The sequence below is a fragment of the Oryctolagus cuniculus genome, chromosome 9, assembly GCF_051225735.1.
Source record: "Oryctolagus cuniculus isolate XC-2025 breed Fujian yellow rabbit chromosome 9, ASM5122573v1, whole genome shotgun sequence".
In the NCBI taxonomy this organism is placed as follows: domain Eukaryota; kingdom Metazoa; phylum Chordata; class Mammalia; order Lagomorpha; family Leporidae; genus Oryctolagus; species Oryctolagus cuniculus.
In genome coordinates, this window is record NC_142875.1 from 55,445,101 (window position 1) to 55,458,008 (window position 12,908).

Genomic DNA, 12,908 nt, shown 5'->3' on the forward strand with positions numbered 1-12,908 from the left:
TTTCTGTTTATGGGTGGAACTAGTGCTCTGTAGATTAATTCTACAGGATTTAAACCAAGTGCCCCTCATAGAGTCTCTATTTACCTGCATGCCATGCAAGCCAAGACCTTTGAGTGTCAGTTCATGTGCAATGGTTTTCTACTGAGAGGTTTTAGTGGCGTAACAACAGTTTACAATTACTGTCTTTTGTTTCATCAGCACACACATAATTAAACACATGCACATGCACATACATCTCTATGAACACAAATTACAGTTTATCCAGATACACTCTAATATTATCAAGAATATCAACACTGAAATAGAAATCCTGTCAGAATACAGGGCAACCAAGCTCTAATAACATGGATTTTTCTCTTAGTAGGTTGGCATAATTTACAATGACATCTTGTGACGTGACATGTCTCTGACATAAGCAGTTCTTTCTTTTTGAGGCTATGATGATGACTACTTATTTACTTTTGTTTACCATCCTAGAAAGCATTACACTAGCTATGATGATGGGGTGAGTTATTCCATATAAACGGCATCTGAACAATCTGTGTTCATTATTTCCACTGATGATGTCTATGTCCCATTTACTAGTACATAAGTTAAAAATAAACCTTCCGAGTTCACTCTATCTGCTCAGGAGAGGAGTTAAAATTTCACTTTCAGTATTATTTCTAGTGATACTGCTTGAAAGATAAGTTGTCTCAAAATCTCTTTTTTCCTGTATCAGAATTAAAATAAAGAGATATTCTAATATTATAATTTTATTGTATTCAGACTTTTCCCACAATTGTTCACAATAATGACCAGGTTTTATTTCACACTATTTTTCTTAACAAGCTTTGTATTTCTTATGCAAGCAAAACTAGGCATAGGAAAGGAAAAATATGACATGAGAGAATCAATAGCTTTATTTAATTAAAACATCATTCTTCAACTGCAGTGGACTGCCCATGTAACTTATAGGTACACAAGTATTTATGTTGTTTTACTAATCAAGTACCACAACTGATACGCAGATAAGTGGATGTGAGATATACTTTTGCTTTTTTTTATTTGTTAATGTAAGAGAAGGTATGTATTTTGCTGTAATATGGTCATTTCATGAGAATGCTGTTTCAAATGTTGGTAATGATACAGTGAGGAAAAAAAAACTAATACAGGACTCCAAAATCTTAAATTATTTCCTAATGATATAGTAAAGAATCATAATTTGGAAACATAGATCACATAATAAAAATAATATGAAACACATGTGTATATATATGGGTAGATGCACTGCCAATCTGGCTCCAGATTTTTACTTAGGTTGTGAAACGCATTTCTATCTGTTTCTGATAGGCAGACAGTACATTTTTGAAGGGGAAGTTATTATAACACCATCAAATAATCAAACCGCGGCAGCTCTGAAGCACCAATACTCTAGCGTGCACCTGCATTACACAATGCTTCTGAACATACTGCCATGGCTGCATTCAGACAGCAGAAACCACTGGCCTATATCATGTTCCTGTGAATCCAACCGCAGCTGGGTATTTGGAACTGCTTGGAGCATTCTCACTTACTACTCAATGCACCTGCACACCTTCAGGGATGGTTTTAAGTGCAACCCTTTGGACAGAATAAAACATACCAGAATGGAATTTTCTGGCGTTTATATTGATAACACATAGATAGTGCTATGAGTTGAAGAAAATTTAAGACACACTGAAATTGTATTTATGTTAAGGAAAAAATGCAAAACAGTATGAGGAAATTTGACATGGAAGTACTAGGAATATAAAACAATAAGAATCTAAAGCATGCATGGGAAATTTATGGCACAAATATAATTGTGTCTCATGGCACATTGCTCTGAGATTAACATTTAAAATTTAGTTGTCCCCCAACCCTTTTCTGTAGGCACAACCATCACCTGGGGGCAGCAACAGATGCTTGGAAGTGAAAGTACAGCTAAATGGGGCCGTCTCGTTCCTGTACCCTGAAGAGAACTGGCTGTAAAGCTCAATACGATACCAACGGAACAAGGTTTGTGTTTTCTTTGAGAAAAAGACTCTGACAGAACCTCTCAAGGAAAAGCAATACAAATCAACATATCACCAGAGTAAAGACAGCTTTAATTCTATGAGATAATTACATGTGTGTAATTCAGCAGTTACTTTATAGGTTGTACACAGTAACTCACATGACTAAAAAGAAAATCATAATATCTACCTGCTTTATGCCTAGGCATTGGAATTTACAAAAAAGAAACATCTTTAATAGAATGCTGTAGGACAGACACTCCATCAGTCAGAGGACAGTGGTAAATAGACCTAGCTCTACCCACCTTTAGAATTTTCCAGTTTTTAAACTTATAGTTGTTAACCAAGGAGTTTATTAAAACTCTGAGTGGAAACAAGAAACTAGTTTTGAGGGCCTTGCAGAAGTAATTCATAAGCAATTACTCTTTGAACCATGTCACAAGAATGTCAAGCAACAAAAATACATGGAAAAGTGCAGGTTATAGTGTAATGAAAGTGTGCAACAGGTAAGTGCTTGATGGGTTATTCAAAAAATTATCAGGATTTCAAAAGAGAATGGAGAGTAGGGAGAGGGCACTCAGGTAAAGGGGTTAGAAAGACAAACAGGCATCACATAGGGAAGTGCATTTCACATTAGAATCAGAGAACAGCTCTGGATGTCAAAGACTTGATGCTGTGACTCCAAAAATGAAATAACAACATAGGAGAAATTAGTAGTATCCGGAAGAATGGAACATTTCTGAGTAAATAAACAACATCAGGGAATGGGACTCTAATATACTAACTTATATGTCTTAGAAGATTATTTGGGTGTTTGATTAGAAAGGTATTGGACAACACTTACAAATTAAAAATAGGGGCTGGCGCTGTGGCACAGTAGGTTAATCCTCCGCCTGCAGTGCCGGCAATCTCATGTGAGTGTCGGTTGGAGACCTGGCTGCTCCTCTTCCAACCCAGCTCTCTTCTATGGCCTGAGAAAGCAGTAGAAAATGGCCAAGGTGCTTGGGCTCCTGCACCCGCGTGGGGGACAGGGAGGAAGCTCCTAGCTCCTGGCTTTGGATTGGTGCGGCTCTGGCCATTGCAGCCATTTGGGGAATGAACTAACAGAAGGAAGACCTTTCTCTCTGTCTCTTCCTCTCACTGTAACTCTACCTCTCAAATAAATAAATAAAATTCTTAAAAAAAAACATAAAATAAAAACTGGGATAAGACATAGAGTAAGGAATATTCAAATGACTATTATTCCTGAGAACAATATCTAGAGTTTGGGACCCAATCAGCGTATCTCTAACAGGTACAATAAGACTTGACATGATTCATTGATGCGGCCATTATAGGCCCCAAACATATCTTTCAGCTTGAATCGCATCCTATTTCTCCTAAACTAAACAAAGTTTTCAACTGGTATTTTATATCATTGCTTTTTATAATCCTGCTTTTTTTTCTGCTGCATTAGAAAAATTCAAAAGTTGTACTTTGAAAATTTATATTTATTAAATAAAAGTTGAAAAAATGACAGGCAAAAAAAAGAAAAAATATTTTTTTCTTTCTATACCTACTTTTATCCTTTTGTTCCTCTTTCTCTGATTTCCTGGTCTTATTAACCAACCATGATATTGCATATGATGACATGTCTGGAAGATTAAAGGGTCTTGAGAAGACCACAAGAGGAAAGGCTGAGAATCACAGGGACTTTTTTATGTGTTTAGGAGAGAAATGATAAATACGCCCACAAAGCAAAGAGAATGACAACAAATAAAGTAAAAGTTAAATCTCAGTGATATTTCAAAGTTGATACTTCTTATCAAGAAAAGAAGTTATTAAAGGGAATTCCTGAAATTTTTCTCTCAAATAAGCATTTCTATTTTAGCTAAAGATAATGTTCTGATTTCGGCACTGAATTGTATTTCTAGGACAACTGCATAACCCTTGTTCCTTTTTAATCTGTTTGTTTCATTGAGACCTTGATGTCTGTAGAGGTCAAATTGTACTCTTTGGTGTCCATTCCTTGTATACACAGAACATACTCTACCTAGAATTCTCAGATTGGACACAAGGCTGTGATTGATGTAAAAGAAGGGTAATTTAAAAGGTGTTAAATACTATTGGTAACCCAAAAGAGGGCCAATCACTCCTTACAAATTCTCAATTCAGAGTCATTCATTTGTGAGCCTGTAATGTTGTTTTCCAGTGTGATCCCAGGGCATAAACAAGTTTGTGTAAAATGGCTCTCTTCTGCTATGAGATATACTTTCTTTAAAGTAACACTATATTTGTCTGTTAAATACCATGTGTAAATAAAAATCCAAACTTCTTATTATTTAGATTACCACTTTAAATTAGAAGACAAAGAAATCCTGTTTGGTATATGAGCATATTCCATTCAAACATGGAGGTCAGAACATCCTCCCCTTAGACAATTTTTAAACCAGTGACACTGTTACTGAAATCAAAGCCTATATTTTTACAATCACCTCTTTATAATTTTAAATTATAGAAAACTGTGAATATCCTGAATATACCTTGGCATCTGTAGGTTTCTTTTTTCCCTCCTAGGCTTTTTTTTTTTTTCTTTTTCTTCTACTGCATCATTGCATCAAATGAGCCAGTTTCCCCTTTTTGTTTTAAGTTAACTATGTCTTTATATTACACCTAATCTGACATCTATCATTAATATATGAAATAATTTAAAAATCATTGTAATGTTTGATCTTGAAAGGGTTAATACAGCTTCCAGGAGAACCTGATTTATATGCAGTGAGAAACCTATGCTCTGGCATGCAATAGTTAGTAAAAGCTGTTTGGTTTTTACAAGGACAAATTTAAAATTCTAGCAACTTAAATAATACTGTGAATTTCAGATCCAAGACTATTTAAATATGCTACTATCTGTCATCTTTAGAGAGGATGTTTGTTTTCCTTGTGCTTTTATTGCCTCTGTAAGCTTACCCCATCTCTGATAATGACACTATTTTTGATGACATGGATGAATACATCTAAGATTCAAGTCATCTTCCTAGTAAAGTGGTAATCCAGTAAGGGAGGTCAATAAAAAACATGCCTATTAAGCCAAACTCTTTGGAAGAAGCAAACAAGATAGTCTTATTAGTGCTTTTCTCTCATGCCTGCTATTTGATTTCTATTGGGATATATATCTATTTACCAGTTTAAATCCCATGGTTCATCTTATCTCTAGCACTTTATTGTTTTCGATTGCTAGAAACAAGTAAACAGAATGAGGTGTCATTTTTCAGCATTCTCAAAAAACAGACCAGAGTTAATTCAGAGCAGCTAATCCTCTCCTGCTTATTATTTAGTAATTAATTGCTGCCAATAGGATATAGGAGTCCCGGAAGAAGGATTTTTTTAAATGAATATTTTAATATATTAGCATTTTAAATCTTTTTTTTTTTTTAATTTATTTATTTGACAGAATTACAGACAGTGAGAGAGACAGAGAGAAAGGGCCTCCCTCCACTGGTTCACCCCTTAAATGGCCGCCACGGCAGGAGCTATGCTGATCCGAAGCTAGGAGCCAGGCACCTCCTCCTGGTCTCCCATAGGGGTACCGGGGCCCAAGCACCCAGGCCATCCTCCACCGCCCTCTTGGGCCACAGCAGAGAGCTGAACTGGAAGAGGAGCAACCGGTACCAGAACCCGGCGCCCACATGGGATGCCGGTGCCACAGGCGGAGGATCAACCAAGTGAACCACAGCGCCTTCCCCAATTAATATATTAGCATTTTAATGACATTCTAGGCTCCAAAAGCCAAACGCTATTTATTAACCCCCCAGAATTCTACTCAGAGGTAGAGCTAAAGTTTCTATTTTTATCTTAAGTTGGGTGGACATGGTTCTACGTGAATAGATGAATACCTTGCCCAAATCAGAATTTTCAAAAATAAAATATTGTTGAAGAATGGATAAAAATATACTTTAAGATTTAAAAGAATAAGAGATATATATGAGGGCCGGCGCCGCGGCTCACTAGGCTAATCCTCCGCCTAGCGGCGCCGGCACACCGGGTTCTAGTCCCGGTCGGGGCGCCGGATTCTGTCCCGGTTGCCCCTCTTCCAGGCCAGCCCTCTGCTGTGGCCAGGGAGTGCAGTGGAGGATGGCCCAGGTGCTTGGGCCCTGCACCCCATGGGAGACCAGGAAAAGTACCTGGCTCCTGGCTCCTGCCATCGGATCAGCGCGGTGCGCCGGCCGCAGCGCGCCGGCCGCGGCGGCCATTGGAGGGTGAACCAACGGCAAAGGAAGACCTTTCTCTCTGTCTCTCTCTCTCACTGTCCACTCTGCCTGTCAAAAAATAAAAAAAAAAAAGAGATATATATGAAACTGTACCTCTCCATAAATTATTCCTAAAAAAATCACTTACATGACAAAAAATTAAAAACAAAATTTAAAAATAATTTTAATGTCCTTAGTGTGAACATGCACACAAAAATACACAAGTTATAATTAAGAATATATTTTTTGGCAAAAATACTTCCTGTGAAATATAATATTTTTGAGAGAGCTATTAAAGTTGAAAGGTAATCTTAGAATAAAATACAAGTACACAAAATAAAATAAATTTGGCCTTGATCTTACTCAAACAACCACCACCCTACCACCAACCTGCTGATATCAATACTATTAATGCTATTATTATTCTAGATAGTATATAACTATCTTGAGAAAGGGAGAAAGAAAGAATCAAAGGGAAAATAATTGGCACTTTAAGTAAAAGCCGTTCTTAGAATTACTTCTCTAAAGCTATTTTGTTCAAATGACCTGTAAACATGTTGTATATTTATTGGAAGACCATAATTTTTTATCCTTTTTGTCCTGTATGATTGGGTCATCCCAACTATGAAAATTTAAGCAAAATCAATACATTCAATATCCATGTTCCAGAGTAAATATGCGGGGACAGGTTTTGTAACAGTTTTTACTGGTAGTGACAAGTCATTTTTCAAGTAACAGTTTTAATATTTCATAATTAAAACACTGATGCAATGAAGAAATTGGGAAAAAGAAGTCAGGAAACTCAGATATGGAAAGACAGAATATGTGCATTCTAAATTACTGTGCTATGGATCAAACTAAGGTTCAAAACAGCTACCAGAATCACAGAAAAGCTCTGAATCACAGAAAAGATTACAAAGCAAGTTTTTAAAGGATTGAAAACTGTTCCTTACATACACTTTGCAGTATACACGAAACAGGTGTCTACAGTGATGTTTAAAATATTTTTTTATTGTGGAGAGTGTTTTCTGTGGTTTAATTGATAATCAGTCACACTCAGAACAAAGAACATAAGAGTGAAGTGCATTCCCCATGAGTAAATGTAACAGAGAGAGGAACACAAATACATAAGCATTTCAAACTTCTAGTTCTAATGTAAAAATTCTCAAATCTCATACTGATATCACAAGGAGAATCCATTAAGACAATCTTTCTTGCTTCAAGCAGGACACATTTGAGCTTTTTCCTTTAAAATTATGTATGTTGGAATTCAGAATTTTGTTGCTGCCAAAGCTATTTTCGAGAAGCTGCTTAACAATTTCTATGGTCATAATTGAAAAAGGATGTAATATGAGCTACTCAGTTTGATGTTCAAAGCCCTCTATAATCTGTCCCAAATAAATTCTGTAGGCAGTTTTTTATTTAAGAAGAAAATGAATTCTAACAGGTCAAATTTGTATATGTGCTTTCACAACAAATTTGTTTATATAATATTTTGGAAAATGGCAACAATCTTCTAACTCAATCCCAAAATTCCTTTTGAAATACTGTCAATCAGAGAAGTAGAAGCTTTCGCTTTACACATAGTTGACATCACAAAATCTGCTCAGAGGAGCCAACAACTTGAATTTGTATATCAAGCTGACCTGGAACTCTAGAAGACAATTTATCAGATTCATATGAGTTTGTTCTTTGACGTAAAATTATCCAGCACTAAAATCCAAATCACACTGAGTATAGAACACATTTACAAAAATGCCAACATTCTAACATATACAATGCATTGATCTGCTTGTTAGTTACAGAACACATGGGTTGCATTTATAAAAATCATCAATTTGGGAAATAGTGATTTAAACAAATATTGAAAGATAGTCATTCAGGTTATATTCCAAAATCTGCAAAAAATTATTATAATGATTATATATGTGCCAAAATAGAGAAGTCTTTAAGTTCCTTTATGTAAAGATTAAACCAGTCAGAAATCAATCAAATCTCTCAAAAGCATCCAAATGATCCACAGACATGGACTATATGAAAATAGACATAGCAAAATAGGATACAGTGAGCTAAAATTTCAGCTGAGATAGAGACACTACTTCCTGCTTTTTGCTTTATTCGTCTATTTTAAATGTTAATGTGCCTTCCCAGATTATCTAAATCATGTCCAGAGCGTTCTTAGAGATTAGAGTATATTGGCAAATGTACTTTAATATTGAGCTTCAGTGGCTATTGAAATTTATATGAAGTTGGTCTTGCCCTCCCTCTAGAAATCCTTATTAGAGTGGTATGTAAAGAATTTTAAATGTAATGTGCAAAGCAGCCTTTCTACAAAGTAACACGTACCTAATATAATGTGTAGTTGGCTGTCCAAGAGGAAAGGAGAATTTGAGGATCCAGTTTCTCAGCTGAGACAATTCTTCAGGCTGGAACAGCAAAGCAGCTTTCTCTCCACCCACAACTTACGCCAGAGGAAAATAACCAAGTGCTTCTTTTCTGCACCAGTCCACGTTCCATTCCATCAATTTCTTCTTAGCATTTCCTACACTATCTCCAATGTGAAATTAGTATAAGTGCTAGGGTTTTTTACATGAACTAATTAAGAATTCTACCACTTAAGCTCACTTAAGAATAATATGAAAAATCCCAATTTAAATGAATATTTAGAATTTTGTTTTAACCCATAGTACTACACAGCCCTTCCTGAAATACTAAAAGTACCAATACAGAAATAATAGAGTAAAATTACTTATTTACTACACTGTTCTCCTTTAAAGAAATAAAATCTACAAGTTCTTCCTGGCAAAGGTATAGTCAAGAGCGCCATTGTCTCACAAGTAAAATTTGGATCACAGAGAAGAAAGCTAGCACATGAGAAATTGCTCACCTGGAGGAAGCAGATCAACAGACTGAAGTCTACTTGTGATGGTGTGTAGGGTGAGGATAGCAAAGGAAAGCAAAGTCGGGAATGCTTGAAAAATAAAATATTTTTAGTTAACAAATAGAAAAACCAAGTGGGGAAAAAGGGGCCAATTGAATAATGAATCCTTCTGTATTAATTTTAATTTTTATACTAAAAATTAGATTTATCAAACTCTGAAAATATGGCTGTTGATATTTCTCAAGCTACGTAAGACAGCCTTTTAGGGAGAAAATTACTCTTGAGGAGTATTTCAACTTAGGTGAGATGAAACCAATGCAAAGTAACTATATAGGAACCCCAAGGTCAATGGGAAGAATACTCTCATGAAGACAATGTATTCCTTCTTAATTAAAACAAATACTTTTCTGTGCTAGTAGATAAAAGATGTAAACAAGCAAGCCATCAAAATTAAAATCACCAAATATCTATTCTATAACACCCCTGGAGACCAACACGTTAATAAAAATGTTTATTGCATTGTAATGTTAGTTGCACAATGTATGTTGTCTAGAACTGAAAACAATAAACTATTTGCAATTTGGCTTTCTCTCAGTAATCTGACTTCAGTAATAACTCTCTCTCTCTATCTCTCTCTCATTATCTCTCTCTCCACACATAATTTCTGTATCAGCTTCTATATTTTTTAGTTGAAATTAAATATTGATATAATAAAAAACTAAGGAAATGTATTCATTTTCATTTTTGGGAACCTCCAACTTAGGTGTATTATGGGCATGTATAATTGATACACTTCTTATACTAGGGAAAAGAAGAACATTTTGTTTTGCATTAATGTTATTGAAATGTGAAATGAATATGAGAAATCAATTGCTGCTTAAAAATCCTGCCAAAAAAAAAAAATGCCTGTTGGTGAGCAAGAGTAACTGTGTTTTGAAAATAGTCTCATTTTCTTAGTTTCAACCTTTATTTAACATCTGTTGTTTGCCCCTCCCTGGAATGTAACTTTGCAAGTTTTGGTGTAAAACAGGTTCAACAGTTAGTAACTGGCGGCTCAAATGTTTGTTTTTTTTTTTTGTTGTTGTTTTTTTTCACTGTTACCTTGCAGATGTTTCTTTGATTTTCTTTACTATCTCCCTGGCGTTGAGTTTAATTTGTGTATATTTCTTTAAGATTCTTAAAGTATACTCCCATAACAGGTGGAAAAACCTGATAATAAGTCTGCTTCATGCACATGTTTAAATTATGCCTATTATGATATTTAACACAGTAAAGAAAACACAGGTTATATAGAATATTTGCTTAGGGAAAGGGAACATAATCTCTAAATCACCTTGTTAACATGCTCATCTTAAAATTCTGTAAGGACAATTGTTCTTGCCAAGTACACATAAAGAAAAGTCTATCATCTAAGGCCTTCATTTATCCTTAATTTGTTATCAGATTCATTTGTCTTTTCTACATATGACATAATTCTCTTGAATTTTCAATCCATCAAGTGAATTTTTCTGTTTTTTTTTTTTTTTTTTTTTTTTTTTTTTTTTTTTTACTATATAAAAAGCTGATTATATTCATTGTATAATAATCCAAGCTTGGTAGTCAATATCTAATATATTTTAAATATATTCAAAATGTAATATTACTTAAATAATATAATTAGTCACCTAAAGTAATAAATAGTTTTATCAGAAAAATATTTCTCAGGGCTAGTGTTGTGGCATAGCAGGTAAAGCCACCACCTGCAGTGCTGGCATCCCATATGTGCGCCGGTTCGAGTCCCGGCTGTTCCACTTGCAATCCAGCTCTCTGCTGTGGCCTGAAAAAGCCGTGGAAGATGGCCCAGGTTCTTGGGCTCCTGCACCTGTGTGGGAGACCCGGAAGAGCCTCCAGGCTCCTGGCTTCAGATCAGCTCAACTCTGGCCATTGCAGCCATTTAGGAGGTGAACCAGTGGATGGAAAACCTCTCTCTCTCTGCCTCTCCTTCTTTCTCTGTGTAACTCTGACTTTCAAGTAAATAAATCTTTAAAAAAAATATTCCTCATCTAATTTGGAGAAAAAACAGCCATCTCTTGTTCAAATTCATGTTCACTCAGAACTTCAGAATATGACCTTAATGTGGAAATAGGGTATTTGCAGATGTGATTACTTAAAATGAGGTCATATTGGATTAGCTCTGGCCATAGTCCAAAGACTGTGTCCTTGTAAGAAAAGAAAACAGACACACAGAGACAATCATGCATGGAGAACACCATGGAGACATGGGGACAGAGATTAGAGTATGTGTCTAGGTTTGCTGGTAACCACCAGAAACTAAGAAAAGGTAAGAAAGCATCATCCTCCAGGGACCTCCGAGTCTCCAGGACTGTGAGAAAATAAAGTCTGTTGTTTTAAACCACCCAGTTAGCACTACTTTGTTTCAACAATCCTTGAAAACTAACACAAGCTGTAAAAAAATAAACTTCCAAATATATAATATCCAGATAGCAGGGGAAAAATGCTCTTGAGAATGGCAATAAACTAGGAAGTAGATTCTGCAAACGTGCAAAAAAACAATTTGGCAAAATAGATAAGTTCATATGCCAGTAAAATTGATGTCTCTGTCCTCTGCCTGTAAGATTTGCCTATATGTAAGTGTTCCAAATCATATCAAATACTTTGAAGACAGATAGGCTCTGACTTAAAATGGTTTAACAACTTCTTCCTTTTTTTTTTTTTGTTTTTACTTTATGATAGTGCAAAAGCAAGTATTCAGTGGAAACCATACTTCAAATTATAAATTTTGACCTTTTTCCATGATAGTTATATGTAGCATAATACTCTCACAATGCTATGCAGAGACAGCTACAGCTCCCAGTCTCACCAATGGGAGTAAACATCCCTAGTTGGGTGGTGGAGCTGGAGCCAGGAGGCAGAAAACCAACCAGGACGCACAGATGGGCGGCAGGAAATCCAACTTCTTAAGCAATCACTACTGCCTCCCAGAAGCTAAGCAAAAGCCTGCCCATCAGTTAAAACACCCAACTGCAGAACACCATCACGTCGTAACATGATGCATTGTAGAGTATAGATTCTTTACTCTCTCCCTCTCAATCTGTCTCTCAAAAAAAAAAAAAAAGGATTAAATACACTTTCAACTGCCAATATTTTCAACTTACAATGAGTTTATCAGGACCCAGCACCATTATAAATTGAGGCACGTCAGCAGAATATTTCTTTAGAAGACAACTGCAACTTAATAGCTCATTTGCCTTACCTTCTAAGTCTATGGAGGCCTCTCATTTTAGTTGGCATTATGTTTGATCTTTATGTACAGTACATCACATTTTTAGTATCATCCACAAGGGCAACTTTCCTTAAGTTTTTCATATAAACTAGTAGATTAAAAACAAAATTTATGACTGTGGATATGTACACATATGTGTATCAGTATTTGGATTAATAATAGAGAATCTTTCTCTATAAAACATCACACACATGCATGTTCTTAATCAGAAATAATATAGATGATAAACAGATGAGTCAAATAAGTGCACCTCGGGACTGTCTCAAAGCATATAAGAACTGTTCTCGGGGCCGGCACTGTGGCATAGCTGGTAAAGCTGCCACCTGCAGTGCCGGCATCCCATATGGGCACCTGTTCAAGTTCCTGCTTCTCCACTTCCAATCCAGCTCTCTGCTGTGGCCTGAAAAAGCAGAGGAAGATGGCCCAGGTTCCTGGGCCCCTTCACCCTCATGGGAGACCAGGAAGAAGCTTCTGTCTCCTGGCTTCAAATCATTTCAACT

The 12,908-nt window shown here is 35.9% G+C and overlaps 1 protein-coding gene across 7 annotated transcripts in view; it reads right to left on the bottom strand.

Moving 5' to 3' along the window:
- PCDH17 (protocadherin 17) overlaps positions 1–12,908 on the bottom strand; it is a 96,700-nt gene that overhangs the window by 11,058 nt on the left and 72,734 nt on the right. For 4 of the 7 annotated variants that reach the window (XM_051850016.3, XM_051850015.3, XM_051850014.3 and 1 more), the window contains exon 4: positions 9,132–9,215. The exons of the other annotated variants lie outside the window; for them this stretch is intronic. In XM_051850016.3, coding sequence (XP_051705976.1) covers positions 9,132–9,215 — 84 coding nt within the window. The remainder of the gene's footprint in view (positions 1–9,131; positions 9,216–12,908) is intronic. 7 annotated transcript variants of the gene reach the window in all.